At 40.2% G+C, this 16,551-nt stretch overlaps 1 protein-coding gene across 2 annotated transcripts in view; it reads left to right on the top strand.

Moving 5' to 3' along the window:
* cog5 (component of oligomeric golgi complex 5) overlaps positions 1 to 16,551 on the top strand; it is a 204,208-nt gene that overhangs the window by 67,434 nt on the left and 120,223 nt on the right. For both annotated transcript variants that reach the window (XM_068059080.1, XM_068059082.1), the window contains one exon: positions 10,760 to 10,890. In XM_068059080.1, coding sequence (XP_067915181.1) covers positions 10,760 to 10,890 — 131 coding nt within the window. The remainder of the gene's footprint in view (positions 1 to 10,759; positions 10,891 to 16,551) is intronic.

Below are 16,551 nucleotides of genomic sequence, written 5' to 3'. Positions count from 1 at the left end.
TTAATTTTCTTTGCAGTATATTTTTAATAGCAAATTGTTCCTTTTGTGGCTTACCTTTTCTCTAGAATTTTCTGTAGCTTCTAAAGCAACTACCATATTCAAGTCGATTTGATAAGTAATGTCATGAAATTAAAATATAATACTTCATTTGGCATCGCTGTTGTAATATGATATCTGATTTTAGATCCAAAGCACAACTGTTTGTATTCCATACGTTGTAACCATTTAACTTTGAGACTCTTAATTTAAGTTTTGAAAAGCTGTTCTGGTCACTTTTGCAGTTAATAGCATAAATGCCAACATATTTGTGCTTCAGCCATTGAAGAAATATAAATTGAGTTTTCACCACGGATGTTGTGTGCCTTTTCCATATCTGTCATATTCCAGCATCTTTTTTTTAGTTTGTTTTCTTTCAGGTAATGTTCACTATTAACAAAGTTCTAAACTATGCTTTGTATTAAATACAAACTATATACTTCTAGTAATAACAGCTGTTGCACTCCTTTTGACTTTCTTCAGTTGCTTAGTATGAATGTTCTTCCTCTCTGATGACATCTGAAAGTAGTTTGCATAATTAGGATGCAAAATTAGTTTTATGTAGTACAAAATCTAGACTGGGTTACAGGGAATTAAGCTGTTTGAATTACTGTTTTCTAGATTCTGTTCTCATTTCTCTGTTGTTTCCATTTTTTAAATATTTCCTCAAGGGGCTTCCTATAACATTTAATAAAACAGAAGTGAGGAGCAGAAAAGTATTTGATATTCTTAATGCCTTTTCAATGTCTCACCAGATGATAAACACTTGCAAATTGTATTAGGTTTCTTCTTTAACATCAGAATGTCCCATATCATTTCAAATAATCTGGGCCATTTATTCGACCCCACTTCTGCTGCTGTTCTTTATATTGAAATTCACTTTGCACACAGCAATTAGTAGTACATGAATGACATCAGTGATGGAATTTTTGAGTTTTTGCTGCAGTCATTAGGTGTATTCATTAGTATTGAGTCCTTCTGAGTAGTTTAATTTCCATGTTTCCTACAAAAATGAGGAAAAAACAAACTTGGTCAGATAATGTTCTGTGTACATGATGCAGCAAAGGTTGCCAGTTAATATTTCTTGTGGACATTTTCAGACTAGAGATTGTTGAATCCATGCTAATATAATGTCCCATTACTAGATGACATTTTTACACGTTGACTATTTTATTTTGAAAACAGTTTAAACTTTAAAAAGATAAGTTTGTGAATTGTTTAACAGGATTAAGGATTGTGTATTTTTTTTTATGGGGGAAAAAATTTTGTTTGATTTCCATTCAGTATAATTATGTTGGACCTGTACGTTATCTTGCTGACTAGGTAGCTGTAACACCAGAGTGTTTAAACTCTTTAATTAGCAAGCAGCAGTTCAAAGAATTTGAATCGTGGTTTTCCTTGAGCTTTATACTTGGGGCTGCCAAGAAACTGGTTTGCCAGTCTTGGCCAGATGTCCTTGGAAAGGAAGGGGAACTAGCTGTAGAAGAAACCTCACCACTCAAGTGTACCTACCATAATGTCATTTAGGAGAGACATGAATACATTGCAAAATCTCAACATTGTTAAAAATACTGTCCTGACTGAGGAAGATACTGTGGATATAGTGAGGTAAGTTCGGAGGGAGGAAATGCAGGAATACAGTAGCAAGTTCTAAAAATAAAAGTATAATTCTAGTAGAATAACAATGCAATTTAAAAGCTATGAAATCAGGATGCGCAAAGGATAAAATGGTAAAATAGTGTATGAATTACAGCAGATCTGAATACAAATAATTTTGTAAGTGTAAATTATTTAATACTGTGCCACTTGTGCAAATTATGCAGAGTTTAAAAATAATTTGACATTGACAATTAGTTTACACAATATTCAAAGGTAATTCACTAAGCTTAATGTTGAAAATATGAAGGATAAAATGAAATAGAAATATGTAGTAATGTTAAATGATAAAATTTAACATTAACAGCGTGGGCCAGAATTGCTACTTTACTATGTAACATGGACAAAGCTAATGTGGCAGATCCAATGAGGGTAGATTTGCATTTAACTCTGAGCTCTATTCATTTATATAAATAACAATATGGCTTCGCATTTCAGCTGCGTAGAGATGATGCCATTCAAATAAAATTGAGGTAGAGGTTCTTTTCTGGAAAACATCCATGTGATATGTAAAATGCATTAAAAAAAAAGTCTTGCTTTAATGTCTGTCCATTTGAAGATCAGTTAAAATTGGCGTTAGTCAACTGTAGCTCCTTCAACTTGTTTCCGAAGCTCATTGCAGTTGTCTTGCAGGCATAATGTTGTATTGGGAAGCAACATTTGATTGTACTTGTATTTTAGGAATGTTCATTTTATTAACATTATGGATAAAAGTATCGGCATCCTTTTTAATTTACTACTTGGAGCTTATTTATATAATGGATAGTAAAATAATCAGAAAATAATTTTTCAGTATTTTATTACTGAAATTTGTTAGAAACATTAACATTTAATGTAAACCAGTTTGTCTGTTAGCATTTAAAAATTGTGCATCGTTGGCTACTAGATGCAATAGAAAAATAAATTAATCTTACCTTTGCTGAAGACCAAAAGCATTCTGTATTTAGGTCATTTACGATTGATCCTTTTGTTAAGAGTATGCAATGAAGAGTATCATGACTGTTTCTGAAGCTGATTCTTTAAATAAAACCGGCTTCTGTTTTAGTATATAATATTGATGAGCTTGTGAGCCAATCACAGGTTGTTTGTTCCCTCAACTAAGAAATCGATAAGCTTCTGAAAATGCTTAATGAAAGTAACATGCTGCAGCCTTATGTCTCTGGAGATCACATTTAGATTTAGCCTTTTTAGAGTGATAAGGCAGCATGAAGTAATTGTGGGCGGCATTCATCGAATGACAGCTTGACTCATTGCTTCTCTTTACTACAGAAAATTGCAGTGTATGCATTTGTTTTGATTTGCTAACCATAATGGATTTATCCAATTCTTTGTGCAAAGGGATTTTTTTAAACCAAGTTCAATAAATATTTGGTTTGACAACTGAGAAAAATGTTTAAAAAAAAACTAAAGTTTAGGCTCCAATGGGTCTAACCTAGAGAGGAAAAATATAAGCTGCCTGTTGATGGCAAGTATTTCAAAAATAAATCTCTAGCTAAAATGTTGTTATTTTCCTTTTGAAATTAAGCTCTTTAAAGCAATTTAAACATTGTGACCAAGTGTGGCTCTCATTTCTTCCACAGTTACATTGTTGCAACAAAATTAGATATCTTGTCTGGGAGATGGTAATTATTTTACTGATGATCATTTCATTAATAATTTAATCTAGTTGCCTAGTTACACTGGAAATATTTTGTACATTTGTCACATCTCATTATGGATGATGCAAAGGAGGTCTGCACACACTGGATTTGGCAATTGGTAATTATTTATCCTTGACCATTACCAAGTGAAGCCATGAGTTTAAGTTTTTTCTTGATAGTATGAGATGAAAACGTGAATGATATTCAGAGCATCAGTAATACCCACTGCATGTCATTGATCTTAAATTCGAATCTCATGTTATGTACAAAGTACAATAAACGTAGAAAAAAATTGTAAAGTTTAATTTTACTTTAAAAAGTGTAATGACTTTTTAGAAACAAACAAGAAATGCTGGAATCACTCAGCAGGTCTGGCAGCATCTGTGGAAAGAGAAGCAGAGTTAACATTTCGGGTCAGTGACCCTTCTTCGGAACTGACAAATATTAGAAAAGTCACAGATTATAAACAAGTGAGGTGGGGGTGGGGCAAGAGATAACAAAGGAGAAGGTGCAGATTGGACCAGGCCACATAGCTGACCAAAAGGTCACGGAGAAAAGGCAAACAATATGTTAATGGTGTGTTGAAAGACAAAGCATTAGTACAGATTAGGTGTGAATACACTGAATATTGAACAGCAGCAAGTGCAAACCTGAAGAAAAACAACCTGAAAAAAACAGTGGGTAAGCAAACTGAACAAACTAAGATGAAATGAAATAAATGTAAAAAATGTGAAAAGGAATGTTAACAAAAGGAAGAAAAAATAACTAAAAATGAAAGTAAAATGGGGGGCTGTCATGCTCTGAAATTATTGAACTCAATGTTCAGTCCGGCAGGCTGTAGTGTACCTAATCGGTAGATGAGATGCTGTTCCTCGAGCTTGCGTTGATGTTCACTGGAACACTGCAGCAATCCCAGGACAGAGATGTGAGCATGAGAGCAGGGGGGAGTGTTGAAATGGCAAGCAACCGGAAGCTCAGGGTCCTGCTTGCGGACTGAGCGGAGATGTTCTGCAAAGCGGTCACCCAGTCTGCGCTTGGTCTCCCCAATGTAGAGGAGACCACACTGTGAGCAGCGAATACAGTATACTACATTGAAAGAAGTACAAGTAAATCGCTGCTTCACCTGAAAGGAGTGTTTGGGGCCTGGGATAGTGAGGAGAGAGGAGGTAAATGGGCAGGTATTACACCTCCTGCGATTGCAGGGGAAGGTGCCCTGGAACGGGGACGAGGTGGTGGGGGTAATGGAGGAGTGGACCAGGGTGTCGCGGAGGGAACGATCCCTTCGGAATGCTGACAGGGGAAGGGAGGGGAAGATGCGACTGGTAGTGGCATCACGCTGGAGGTGGTGAAAATGGCGGAGGATGATCCTTTGGATATGGAGGCTGGTGGGATGAAAAGTGAGGACAAGGGGAACCCTGTCACGGTTCTGGGAGGGAGGGGAAGGGGTGAGGGTAGAGGTGCGGGGAATGGGTCGGACACGGTTGAGGGCCCTGTCAACCACAGTGGGGGGAAATCCTCGGTTGAGGAAAAAGGTCATATCAGAAGCACCGTCATGGAAGGTAGCATCATCAGAGCAGATGCGTCGGAGACGGAGAAACTGGGAGAATGGAATGGAGTCCTTACAGGAGGTAGGGTGTGACTTTTTAGAGTTGTATTTCCAGATATTAGCTACGTTTTTAAGAAAATGCAGCAAAATTGTCTAATAGTCTTATCGGGTTTACACATGACAATTGATTCATTGATTTATATTTGACCTGTACTGAAGCAGTAATCTGACTAGCCCTGATGCCCTGCAAAACCTTAGATAGCACCTTCCAAACCCGTGACCTCTACCACCTAGAAGGACAAGGGCAGCAGATGCATGGAACACCACCATCTGCAAGTTCCCCTCCAAGCCAAACACCATCCTGACTTGGACCTATATCGCTGTTCCTTCACTGTTGCTGGGTCAAAATCCTGGAACTCACTTCCTAACAGCACTGTTGGTGTATCTACCCCAAATGGACTGCAGCAGTTCAAGAAGGCAGCTCACCACCACCTTCTCAAGGGCAGTTAGGGATGGGCAATAAATGCTGGCCTAGCCAGCAACGCCCACACCCATGAATGAATAAAAAAAAAAGTAGATGGTCATGTCCAATAGGATAGCAATAGAATAACAATGAGGTCTGGACCTCTGGAGACGTTATTAACCATGAATGGCTTACATATTTTTAGATGCAAAAGGATAAATATTGCTTTGACTTCAAACAGAACTGAATAAAGAATTTCTCTTGTATTTGTATCATAATCATCTGCCTCCCAAAAAAGGCCTTACTTGGACTAGTTTTTTGGTTACTTTCTTGAAAATCCTTTTAGGTGAATTAAATAAATGGACTATCTTGACCCAAAATTAATGTTATAAGTCAAAAAGCCATGATGAGGTTTTAGCTTTGTAATTTAATATAACTACAACAAAAAGTATTTCAAAGTTGGAGTTTATCTGTGGAACAAAATAGAAATATGCAATGCCCCCCCTGCTAAAAATATATTTCATTTGAATAGAGCATCGCAGGCAAACTGCCTTTTGAACTGTGTTGGTGTAGTTTTTTGTCTTCACGTTGAGCCATGCAGCTGCAACTACCTTCCAGAACTATGAGCAAAATGTTAGTTTTGGTTTGAGTTGGGCCTTTTTAAAAAAAAAAATCTCTTGTCTGCTTTCCAAATGGCCGGCAATCCTCTTGCAAAAATAGCTAATAAAATATATTAAAATGTCCCGTACTTATATAGATTTCATTTGCAGATTGAACAGAATTTTAAATAGAAACCTAAACAGAAGTTGAAAATAATCTAAGTTGTAAGTTGAACAAATTTTAAAAGCCAAGAACTGAACAGGTACTTGAATACAGATTCTACGCCACATGAAAAGATATTTCTAACACTCTTCTCCATATATCTTAATTCTTTGAATAAATGGTGCATTCTACAATAACTCTCCATTGAGTACTTTTTCTGTAGTCTGTCTGAATAGTCTAATCAACTGAACCATCAAGTTATGGTTCGAGCAGCAAGCCTTGCTGGTGCTTAAACCAGACTCAAAGTTTAAGTTGTGAACTAAGGAGCGTTGCAGTTGCACTTCAATATTCTGTATCAGGTTCAGAAGATCTGCATGAAATACCACAGATTGATTCTTCTGGGGAACTCTTGCATGTAATATCATTGCCTAGAACTGTGTATTTTAAATACAGCCATACAGATGTAAGGAAGCTCACTTTTTATTTGCTGAGTAGAGTTGCTGTATTAGACCACCAGAAAGCTTTGATTTTTTTTCTATTGGTAACTGCTACAGTTTCTTGTCTTTCTGTGCTAGCTGCTATCATAGGCAAACTTGTGTCCCCATTACAGTTGCCAATAGTTGCAGTTTGTTACGTCACCTAATATACCAAAAGGGAACAAAATAACGATCAGATGTATTTCCTTTCATTTATAAACAGTGAAAGTTTACAAATTAATTAGTTTAAGTTTTGCATACAATTATGTACTCCATTATCAACTGGAGATGTAATCATGATTTTTAAAATGATAAAAGTATTTGATGGAACTGTTCCATTTCCAAAATAATAGTGGGTATAATCTTAAAATTAGAAATAAGCGATTTCGGAATAAAATCGGGAACCATTTTTCACCCACTGTGTTGTGCAAATCTGGAACTCTATCTTCCAAAAGGTTGTGAATGCTGAGTTGATTGGAATTTTCAATACAGACTGATATATTTCTAGGTAAGGGTGTTGAGGGATATAGATAAAAGGAACTCAAGACTGAGGCTAATAGAGCTTTGTTGTCTTAGAATATCAAGGGTTACGGAGGGGTGAGGGTACTGGTAATAAATGAAGTTGAGGGACAAATCATCCATGTTCTAATAGAATGGTGGAACAGGCTTGAGCAGCTGAATGGTCTACTCCTGCTCCTATGATTAAAAAAACACTTGAGCTCCCTTTGAGAACTCCATGCTATTTGGAGCTATTGTATTCAAGACTTTCTCTAGTTCCACCTGAGCCACACAATAGATTTTTTTTCTCCCATTGTTGCCAGTAGTCATATTAAGAAAAAGGCCTCACCTAGAAGAGGCAATAATTGAGAAGAGCAACGAATAGGAAGGCTACGTTCAGCATATTAAGGAGCTATCTGGCCAGAGTAAATTGGAATCAAAGACTGGCAGGCAGAAATGTAATCAGGTAATGGGTGGCTTTTAAAGAGGAGATGATGGACCCATATAAAGTACTATCAGGTCCTGCTCTCATCTGCTAAAACTGCTCACTATTCTAGGATCGTCCTGAAATGCAAAGATAACCCCCAGGTTATCTTTACTGCAAACTGTCTTACTTAACCCCTCTCTTCTGTTTCACCCACCCTCACCAACAATAAATGTGAGAACTCATTGACTTCTTGATGGACCATCTGAGCAGCTGCCTCTGTTGAGTCCCTCCCTTGCATTAGCCCATTGTGCCAAACTTCCTCTAAAGTTCCCTCGTCCCTTGGCCCTGACCATGCATCTTTCTCTAGTTTCTCTCCTATTTCCCCCTTGTGCCCCTTCAAGCTCATCTTGTCCATGAGACACAGCTCTTGCTCCCTTGATCCTATTCAAACTAAACTGCTGACCACACAACTTCCCTTTTGGTTCCCATGTTAGCTGATATTATTAATGGTTCTCTCCAGGTGTTGTTCCTCTCTTCTTTTAAATCTGCCGTCATCACCCCCTCCCCAGAAAACAAACCCTTGACCTGACTGTCTTTGCAAACTACCGCTCATCTCCAACCTTCCTTTTCTCTCCAAAGTTTAGTTTAGTTTAGAGATACAGCACTGAAACAAGCTCTTCGGCCCACCGAGTCTGTGCCGACCATCAACCACCCATTTATACTAATCCCACACTAATCCCTTATTCCTACCACATCCCCACCTGTCCCTATATTTCCCTACCACCTTCCTATACGAGGTGCAATTTATAATGGCCAATTTACCTACTACCCTGCAAGTCTTTTGGCTGTGGGAGGAAACCGGAGCACCCGGAGAAAACTCACGCAGACACAGGGAGAACTTGCAAACTCCACACAGGCAGTACCCAGAATTGAACCCGGGTCGCTGGAGCTGTGAGGCTGCGGTGCTAACCACTGCACCAGTGCCGCCCTTGAACATGTTTTCTCCTCTCAAATCCGTCCCCATCTTTTGTGAACCCCATGTTTGAATCCCTCCAGTCAGGTTTCTGTCTCTACCACAGTACTCAAACAACTCTGATCAAGGTCACAAATGACATCCTATGTGACTGAGAAAGATATAATATCCCTCCTTGTCCTTCTCGACCTGTCTGTAGCCTTTGATATGGTAGACCACAACATTCTCCTGCAACGCCTCTCCACTGCCGTCTAACTGGGTGGGCCTGCTGTCACCTGGTTCCATTCTTATCTATCTAATTGTACCCAGCGTATCACTTACAATGGCTTCTCCTGCCTGTTCCCGCACTGTTAGCTCTGGTGATCTCCAAGGATCTATCCTTAGCCCCCTCCTATTTCTTGTCTGCGTGCTGCTCCTCAGCGACATCATCCGAAAGCACAGCATTAGTTTTTACATGAACACTGATGACATCTAGCTCTACCTCATCAACACCTCTGTCGACTCGTCCATTATTACTAAATTATCAGACTGCTTATTCAACATCCAGCACCAGATAAACAAAAATTTCCTCCAGTTAATTATTAGGAAGATTGAAGCAATTGTTTTTGGTCCCTGCTCCAAACTCTTGTTCCCTAGCTACTGACTCCATCGCTGGCAATTGTCTGAGACTAAATCAGACTGTTTGGAACCTTGGTTCCATATTTGATCCCAAGATAAGCTTATTCGTGCCATCATTAAGACTGTCTGTCTGTTTCCAGCTGCGTAGTGGTGCATGACTTCGCCCCTGCCTCAGCTCATCTGCTGAAACTGTCATTCATGCCTTTGTTGCCTCTAGAATTGATTTTTTCCTATCCTCTCCTGACTGGTCTTCCACTTTCTACCTTCTATAAACATGAGGTCATCCAAAACTCTGCTGCCTTAGTCCTAGCTCCAATCACCACTGTGCTTGCTGACTTACATTGGCTCTTTGTCAAGCAACGTCTTGATTTTTAAAATTCTCATCCTTGTTTTTAAAACCCTCCATGGTTTCATTGCTTTCTAACTCTCCTAATTCCCTCCAGCCCCACAAGCCTCTGATATGTGCGCTCATTCTCTTCTGTTGAGCATCTCCTGTTTTAATTTTTCCACTGATGGTCGTGCCTTTAGTTGCCTAAGCCCTAACCTTCCTACATCTATCATCCTCTCCTTCGCTTTCCTCCTTTAAGCCACTCCTTAAAACTTGCCTCTTGTGACCACGCTTCTGGTCATCTGATCTAATATCGTACCAGGGATACGAACAGTTTGGTTTAGCCTGATAGTAGACAGTGGGAGGGATTAATTATAACTAAGTGGAGTTTGTGGTGCCAATTTTTTTCTCAGTAACTGAAATTTATAATGTTGAAAGTAAAGTTTAAAAAAATATATATATATTTCACAATAACGGAATTAAATTTATCAAATGAACTTTTTTTGTGTCAGTCATTACCTTTCTTAAAGTTTTTACTCGAAGATGGTAGACTATCCCAAAATGCGGGGTTTGAATTGAATGTATTTGCTAAAGTGGTCACTGTTGTCTGGGACAGGCTGAATTGGAAGCATCGAAGCTAGTCAAATGTTAAAGTACTTCTCTTCTAACAACATTTATTTGGTTGTTTTACAAAATTATTTGAAGAAAACCTAAAGGACAAAATTATAAAGCTTTATTTGGATAAAGATTGTTGATTTTTTTTTTAACAAAGTACATGGGCGCGTGTGTGTGTGAAATAAAAACCCAGGGCTTTGAGCTGATCTCTTTTAGTTTAGAATGGGTAAAACTTAAATTCACTTAAATTTCCTGAAAGATGTGTGATTTTTATATAGAAATAACTACCCATTACACGAATTAAAGATATAAACTGTTTTTATGGAACCCTGTACATGCAGAACAAAAGTTTGTTTGAAAATTGAATGGAAGATGGTTAAATCTGTTGTGGACTAGCGATGCCCAACTATGTAAATTGAGGAATATTGCCCATAAGGTTAACTGATGCAGAGAATGGATGCAGAGATCAGACTGTTGGTTCTTGGAGGATGGAAATAAATGTATTAATGGAGAAATTGCTCTGGTTGCTATGTGTAACAACAGCATAACTACATGTATTGATTGGCGCTGTTCTTTTCCCCCATTATTGATAAAGTAACAAGGAAGCTTTAAATAACATCTCATCTGTGATATAACCAATGACAGAGGGGAAGTATTGAAAAATCCTCAATATTCAAATTGGATTCACTGAAAATACTAACTCTTGCCTTTTGTTTCACAGATTACCTTTCACAAGGAGTTGACCTTTCAGGAATTGAAGTTATAGAAAATGATCTTCTTTTTATTGCAAGAGCCCGACTTGAGGTAGAGAATCAAGCCAAACGGTTGCTTGAACAGGGAATGGAGACACAGGTAAATGCCTAAATCTTGTGTTGAATTTGGAAGATCGCATCTCAGCTATTGAAATAATGATACCAGTCTTCATTAAATAAAGCCTGAAAGTTGGATATAAAAAAGAATTAAAACTTGCTTATGTATATTACATGTTTAAACTTCTGTGTCATCTTTAAAAGACTTTTGTTAATTTGTAGCATCAATTATACTAGTAATATATTGATGCCTTTCTAAAATGGACTCTGTGTTGTCAACTTTGGAGTGATTTTATTGCAAAATTTTAACATTAATCATTATTAATAAGAAATAGAAGCAGGAGTCGACCATGTGGCCCCTCTAGACTGCTTCCCTATTTAATATGATCATGGCTGATCCTCTGCCTCAACTCTCCTTTCCTGCAGTGGTCCTAATACCGGCCCCCCGCCCCCAGGGAACCCCAATATATCCTTCCTTCAATTGAAAAACAACCATTCGCCACTACTGTCTGTTTCTTGTCATTCAGTCAATTTCGTAAACATGCTGCCACTGTCCCTTTTATTCCACAGGCTTCAACTTTGCTTGCAAGCCTATTAATATGGCACTTCATAAAATGCCTTTTGGAAATCCATTTACATTAAATCAACTGCATTACCCATATCAACTCTCTCTTGCCTCATCAAAAAACTCACTCAAGTCAAATTAAACACTATTTGCCTTTAACAAATCTGTGCTGACTTTCTTGAATTAATCCACACTTGTCCAAGTGATAATTTTGTCCCAGATTATCGTTTCTAAAAGCTTTCCTACTACTGTGGTTAAACTGACTAGTCTGTAGTTGCTGGGTTTATCATGATGACGGTACTTCTCAGGATTTAACATTTTTGTCAAGGATATATCTTGAGTTTCGTTTTCTTTTGAAGTCCTTGTGCCACTTCTTTACTCTATCCAGTGTAAATCTGAAAAGGAACATGGGTTCCATCATGTGGGCATCAAGTTTCTGTGATGAGCTGAACTAAAAACATCAAGAAATATCCTATGGGTGTCCACCAGGGCTAAAACATCAGAAGTACATCACCCAATAATGGCGAATTAATCAGTGGACTAAATTTGCATTGTTGAAATGGAATATGCTAGATTTTTAATTTTATAAAGATTTGGAAAATATTTGTATTGTAGCTGGGCTTGAACCTTGTTGCACATTTGCAAGAAAGTACGTCCTAATTTGGAATATGTTTTCTTTTTTGACCTAAGTATTGAAAGTTAATATTAGGAAAAAATTTATTAGTAGGACATAATTTAGAACTGTAATTTACCATAGTCATACAAGGCTCTATTTGCAGAGAAAAAAACAATCATTTGTCATACTTAGTAAGCATCCATCTGAACAGGCAGGAAGCACCTTAGCTTAAAATCCCAAAGATGCACCTGTGATAGTGCAGCACTGAAATGTCAGCCAAGGTTATGTGCTCAAGTCCTGGAGTGCAGCTTTGTAGTTTCATAGCTTCATAGTCATTTATGACACAGAAGGAGGCCATTCAGCCCATCACGTCCATGCCTGCTCTCCATGGAGCAATCCAGTCAGTTCCATTCCCCCCTTCGATCCCCACAGCCCTGTAAGTTTACTTCCTTCATGTGGCCATCCAATTTCCTTGATTGTCTCCGCTTCCACCACTCTTGTGGGCAGAGAATTCCAGGTCATTACTATTCGCTGCATAAAAAAAGTTCTTGCTCACATTCCCCCTGCATCTCTTTCCCAGAACCTTCAATCTGTGTCCACTAGTCCTTGTACTATTAGTTAACGGGAACAGTTTTTGCTTGTCTAACTTATCAATGCCTGTCCTTATCTTGTATACCTCTATTAAATCTCCCCTCAATCTCCTTTGCTCCAAGGAAAACGACCCATCTTTTCCAACCTAAATTTGTAACTAAAATCTCCCATCCCTGGAACCATTCTGGTAAATCTCTTCTGCACCATTACATTCTTCCTAATGTATAACAACCAGAACTGGATGCAGTAGGCCAGTTAGGGCCGAACCAGAGCTTTATAAAAGTTCAGCATAACTTCCCTGTTTTTGTACTCAATGCCTCTAATTATGAAGCCCAAGATCCCATATGCAATTCAAATTTCATGAATAGTTTCCAAGTGATACCACTTCGGAACAAATAATTCTATATGCCAGCATAGCAATATCCTTGCAAATATTGCAATTACTGTATCTATAGAATGAATGACTTCACCAGTACTTCCCTTGCCAGCATCTGCAATACCTCACCATCTCCTGTGGCCTATCTCTCAGATTATTGATATGACTCATTCCAAGCAAGCTCTCATCTCCCTTGGCATCCAGTTCTCACGTGGGTACCATCCCCTTCACAAACTTTAGTTAATCCAGGACTCTGTTGGCTGAGTGCTCCCCTGCACAAATTCTTGCATTCTAGTCAGCACCATGCTTGCCAAGCTCCACTAAAGCCGAGTGCCAGAAAAATCAATTTCAGGATCTTTGTCCTTGAATCCTTCCATGACCTTGTCCCACGCCATTTGGAGATTATTCTTCACCCAAATTTCACAGCCCGCATCCTCAATTTCTCCAATTCTAAATTGCAATATGTTCCCCGCCTCTCGCTTTAATGAAATAGTAGCTATGCGTTTAAAGGTGTGGGAGAAGGACAGGAACATTTTTATTTTGTGTTTCATAGACTGAATCTTGTTGCCATGTCTTTCTACAGTAATACACGGTAAAGACAAAAGAGTGATTGTAGATAAAATCGTGGAAAAATGGATAGGGACTGGATTGGGGGCACTTTCTAAATTGCTGACTGACAATGGGGGGGTGGGGGGGGAATTTGCCAATGACGAGTTTAGAAACGTGCTAAAATGTGAACATTGCAGTGATGACCTCTGCAGCTGAAAGTCCTTTCATTAATGGACTCTGAAAGAAATCACGCGGTGACTGATTAGATGGTCGATAAGATCTTAGCTTGCAATTTGGTTGGTTGGCTAACATCTGCCCTGGCGTGGGCAGTTCATGCGAAGAATTTGCTTCAAATGGTTGGGGTCTGTAGACTGTATCAGTTGGTCATTGGGAGGAATCCTAAAATATTTCCTGCACTGCGTGATCAGCCCCTGGCCATAGAAGGAACTACACTTAATTCCACCTTGAATGTAATAGATACAGGAAGAAGGTAATTCATTAAGGCAGAGTCTCAGAAAATTCGGTGAGCCTTACGACATCGCCTAAGACAGTCAGAGATAAACTGTAATCCTGGGGATTTAGTATAAAAGGGTCAAATAGTGAAAAGGTCTGGGTAATTCTGGCCTTACAGAGATGAACTTGGTATCTCGAGAGGCATCACCTTCAAGGAAAAATAAGTGATTGTGCCCAAAGCTCTCCGAGAGGACATCTTGTCACAACTTCACCAAGGCCATATGGGCATAGAGCGAACAAGACTACTGGCACGAGACACTGCTTATTGGCCAGGGATCAATAATGACATCAAAAGGTTAGTGAGGATGTGTGAGGCATGCCAGAGCCACCAGCCACAACAACGCAAAGAACCTCTACACTCTCACGAGATTCCATCAGTCCCTTGGTCCAGAATTGCCACTGACCTATTTTCCGTTAATGAAGAAGATTTTATCGTAGTCACTGACTATTTGTCCAAATTTCCAATTGTCAGACAAGTAAAAGACGCTTCAAGCATGGTTGTCACAGACACATTGAGCTATATTCGTGCACCTGAAGAAATCATGTCTGACAATGGGCCACAATATACAGGCAAACCTTTCAGGGATATCTGCGCCAAATGGGGCGTAAACCATGTGTCGTTCTCACCACATTACACTTGGTCTAATGGTCCGCACAGTCAAAGCACTTATCCTAAAGTTAGGGCAACGCAACAAGATCTTTGCGTTGCTATGCTCCGCTTCAGAGCTACACCTATGGATATGGGTTTACCGTCGCCAGCAGAGATCATGTTTGACAGACAAGTGTGGACGACTCTGCCAAGCCTTCAGCTATCCAAATTCTCTGAGGTGCAGGAGACACTGCTCGAAAAACAAGGGAGAATGAAGATGGTGCATGACCGACACACAAAGGCAGAACTACCTCAGCTGCATATAGGACAAAAGGTCAGGGTCAGACACCCCACAATGAAAACATTGTTGCCTGCAGAGGTGTCTGGAGTATGCGGTGAGCCTAGGTCCTACAAGATTACAACACCTAGCGGAACGGTGTTGAGAAGGAACCGAAGCCAATTGTGAAAGGTGTCCAGTACTCCAATTGTGCACAGCGGACTTGAGGGAGCACGCTCCGATGGTTGAAGTGTGACAGATCAACAGGGCGGCAGCCAATGCATTGACAACATGCTTACAAACTCAGGATAGCCCAGGTGAAATCCATATCCCCAGAAGGCTATACCATAACCAGATCTGGAAGAGTTGTCGAACCACCGAAACGGAATATGGATTCAAAAGCCTCTAAATTTCACAATCTCTATATATGCATATATTTTGATATCTAATTTTATGTAATTTTTACTAGTAGCATATGAGACTTATCCTTGGAAGCTGCAGCGAGAGACTACCACTGAACCAACATGGATGGTTTTATTGGTAGATTGTCCAAGAAATAGATCTGTGACCAGTTTCAAATCATTTGCGGAACTACATTACGTTTTAACGTTTTAATTGTTAGGAAACCGTGATTAAATTTAATATAAAGTAAACTTCCTGATGAACTTTGCGGACTGGTTTCCATGGCTGGAATTTAACGGTGAGTCGGGGGCGAGACCTCCTCCTCCGTGCCTGGAAGCCACACTGCTTTCTTGCATGGCCCAGGCCCTTAATTGGCTTCAATTGGGGCTTCCATCCCTCTGAGGCAGGATGTCCCGCCTCCAAGAACTGCTGCCCAATCAGAGGGCTGGCAGCTCTTCGGTCCCAACAGTGTCACTGAAAACGTTGGCCACTGCTGGGATGGCACCCAGCAAGAAGAGGACCATGGTTGCCAGTCTCCAAAAGATGTGGGATCTGGCCTTGCCGGCGGCAATCGGCTAGGCTCCAGTGAGGGTGGGGGCAGGGGGGTAGTGGGCTCAGAGTGCAAGGTAGGATTTGTTTTGGTTGGAGAGTTGGGGCATGGCCATGCTGTTGGGGGGAGGGGGCCCTCCATGGGACGCAGGGTGCCCAATCAGGAGGCTTCCCCCCCTCCCCCCCACCCCCCAGGCCGCAAGGAGGCCGTCAGGTATTAACTGGTGGCCTCTTCAGCTGCTGAAGTGCCCGTCCGCCGCTGGTTAAATACCAGCAGCGGTTGAAAGAGGTGCGTAAGTGGTAATTTGTTGGCCACTTAAGGGCCTCAATTGGCCATGGGAGATATGCGGGCTGTTTGCCACCTCCCTCGCCACTGGTAAGATAGCAGCGGGGGCAGGAAGGTGAGTGGCACAGCACCCCAAGCCTCCCACACTATTTTGCACCCCCACTGCCTCCCCCACCCCCCCCACCCCCCTCCTCCTCCCAAACGGCACCTCCTGGCCCACTCCTGAAGTGGGGCGTTAAATTCTGGCCATTATTTCTTTTGAAGAAAAGACCAAATGATAGACATTGTATAATGTAATTGAACAGATTAGGGCTTGGTGCAATGGTGGTCGAGGCCATCGGTTCTACAATTGGAAGGCAGAGGCTGCAGTATCTCGCAGCAAGGAAAAGGG

Source organism: Heterodontus francisci, chromosome 27 (assembly GCF_036365525.1).
Source record: "Heterodontus francisci isolate sHetFra1 chromosome 27, sHetFra1.hap1, whole genome shotgun sequence".
NCBI classification, from domain to species: Eukaryota; Metazoa; Chordata; class Chondrichthyes; order Heterodontiformes; family Heterodontidae; genus Heterodontus; species Heterodontus francisci.
Note: the sequence above shows the minus strand (reverse complement) of the source record. Positions and strands in the feature narration are given on the sequence as shown.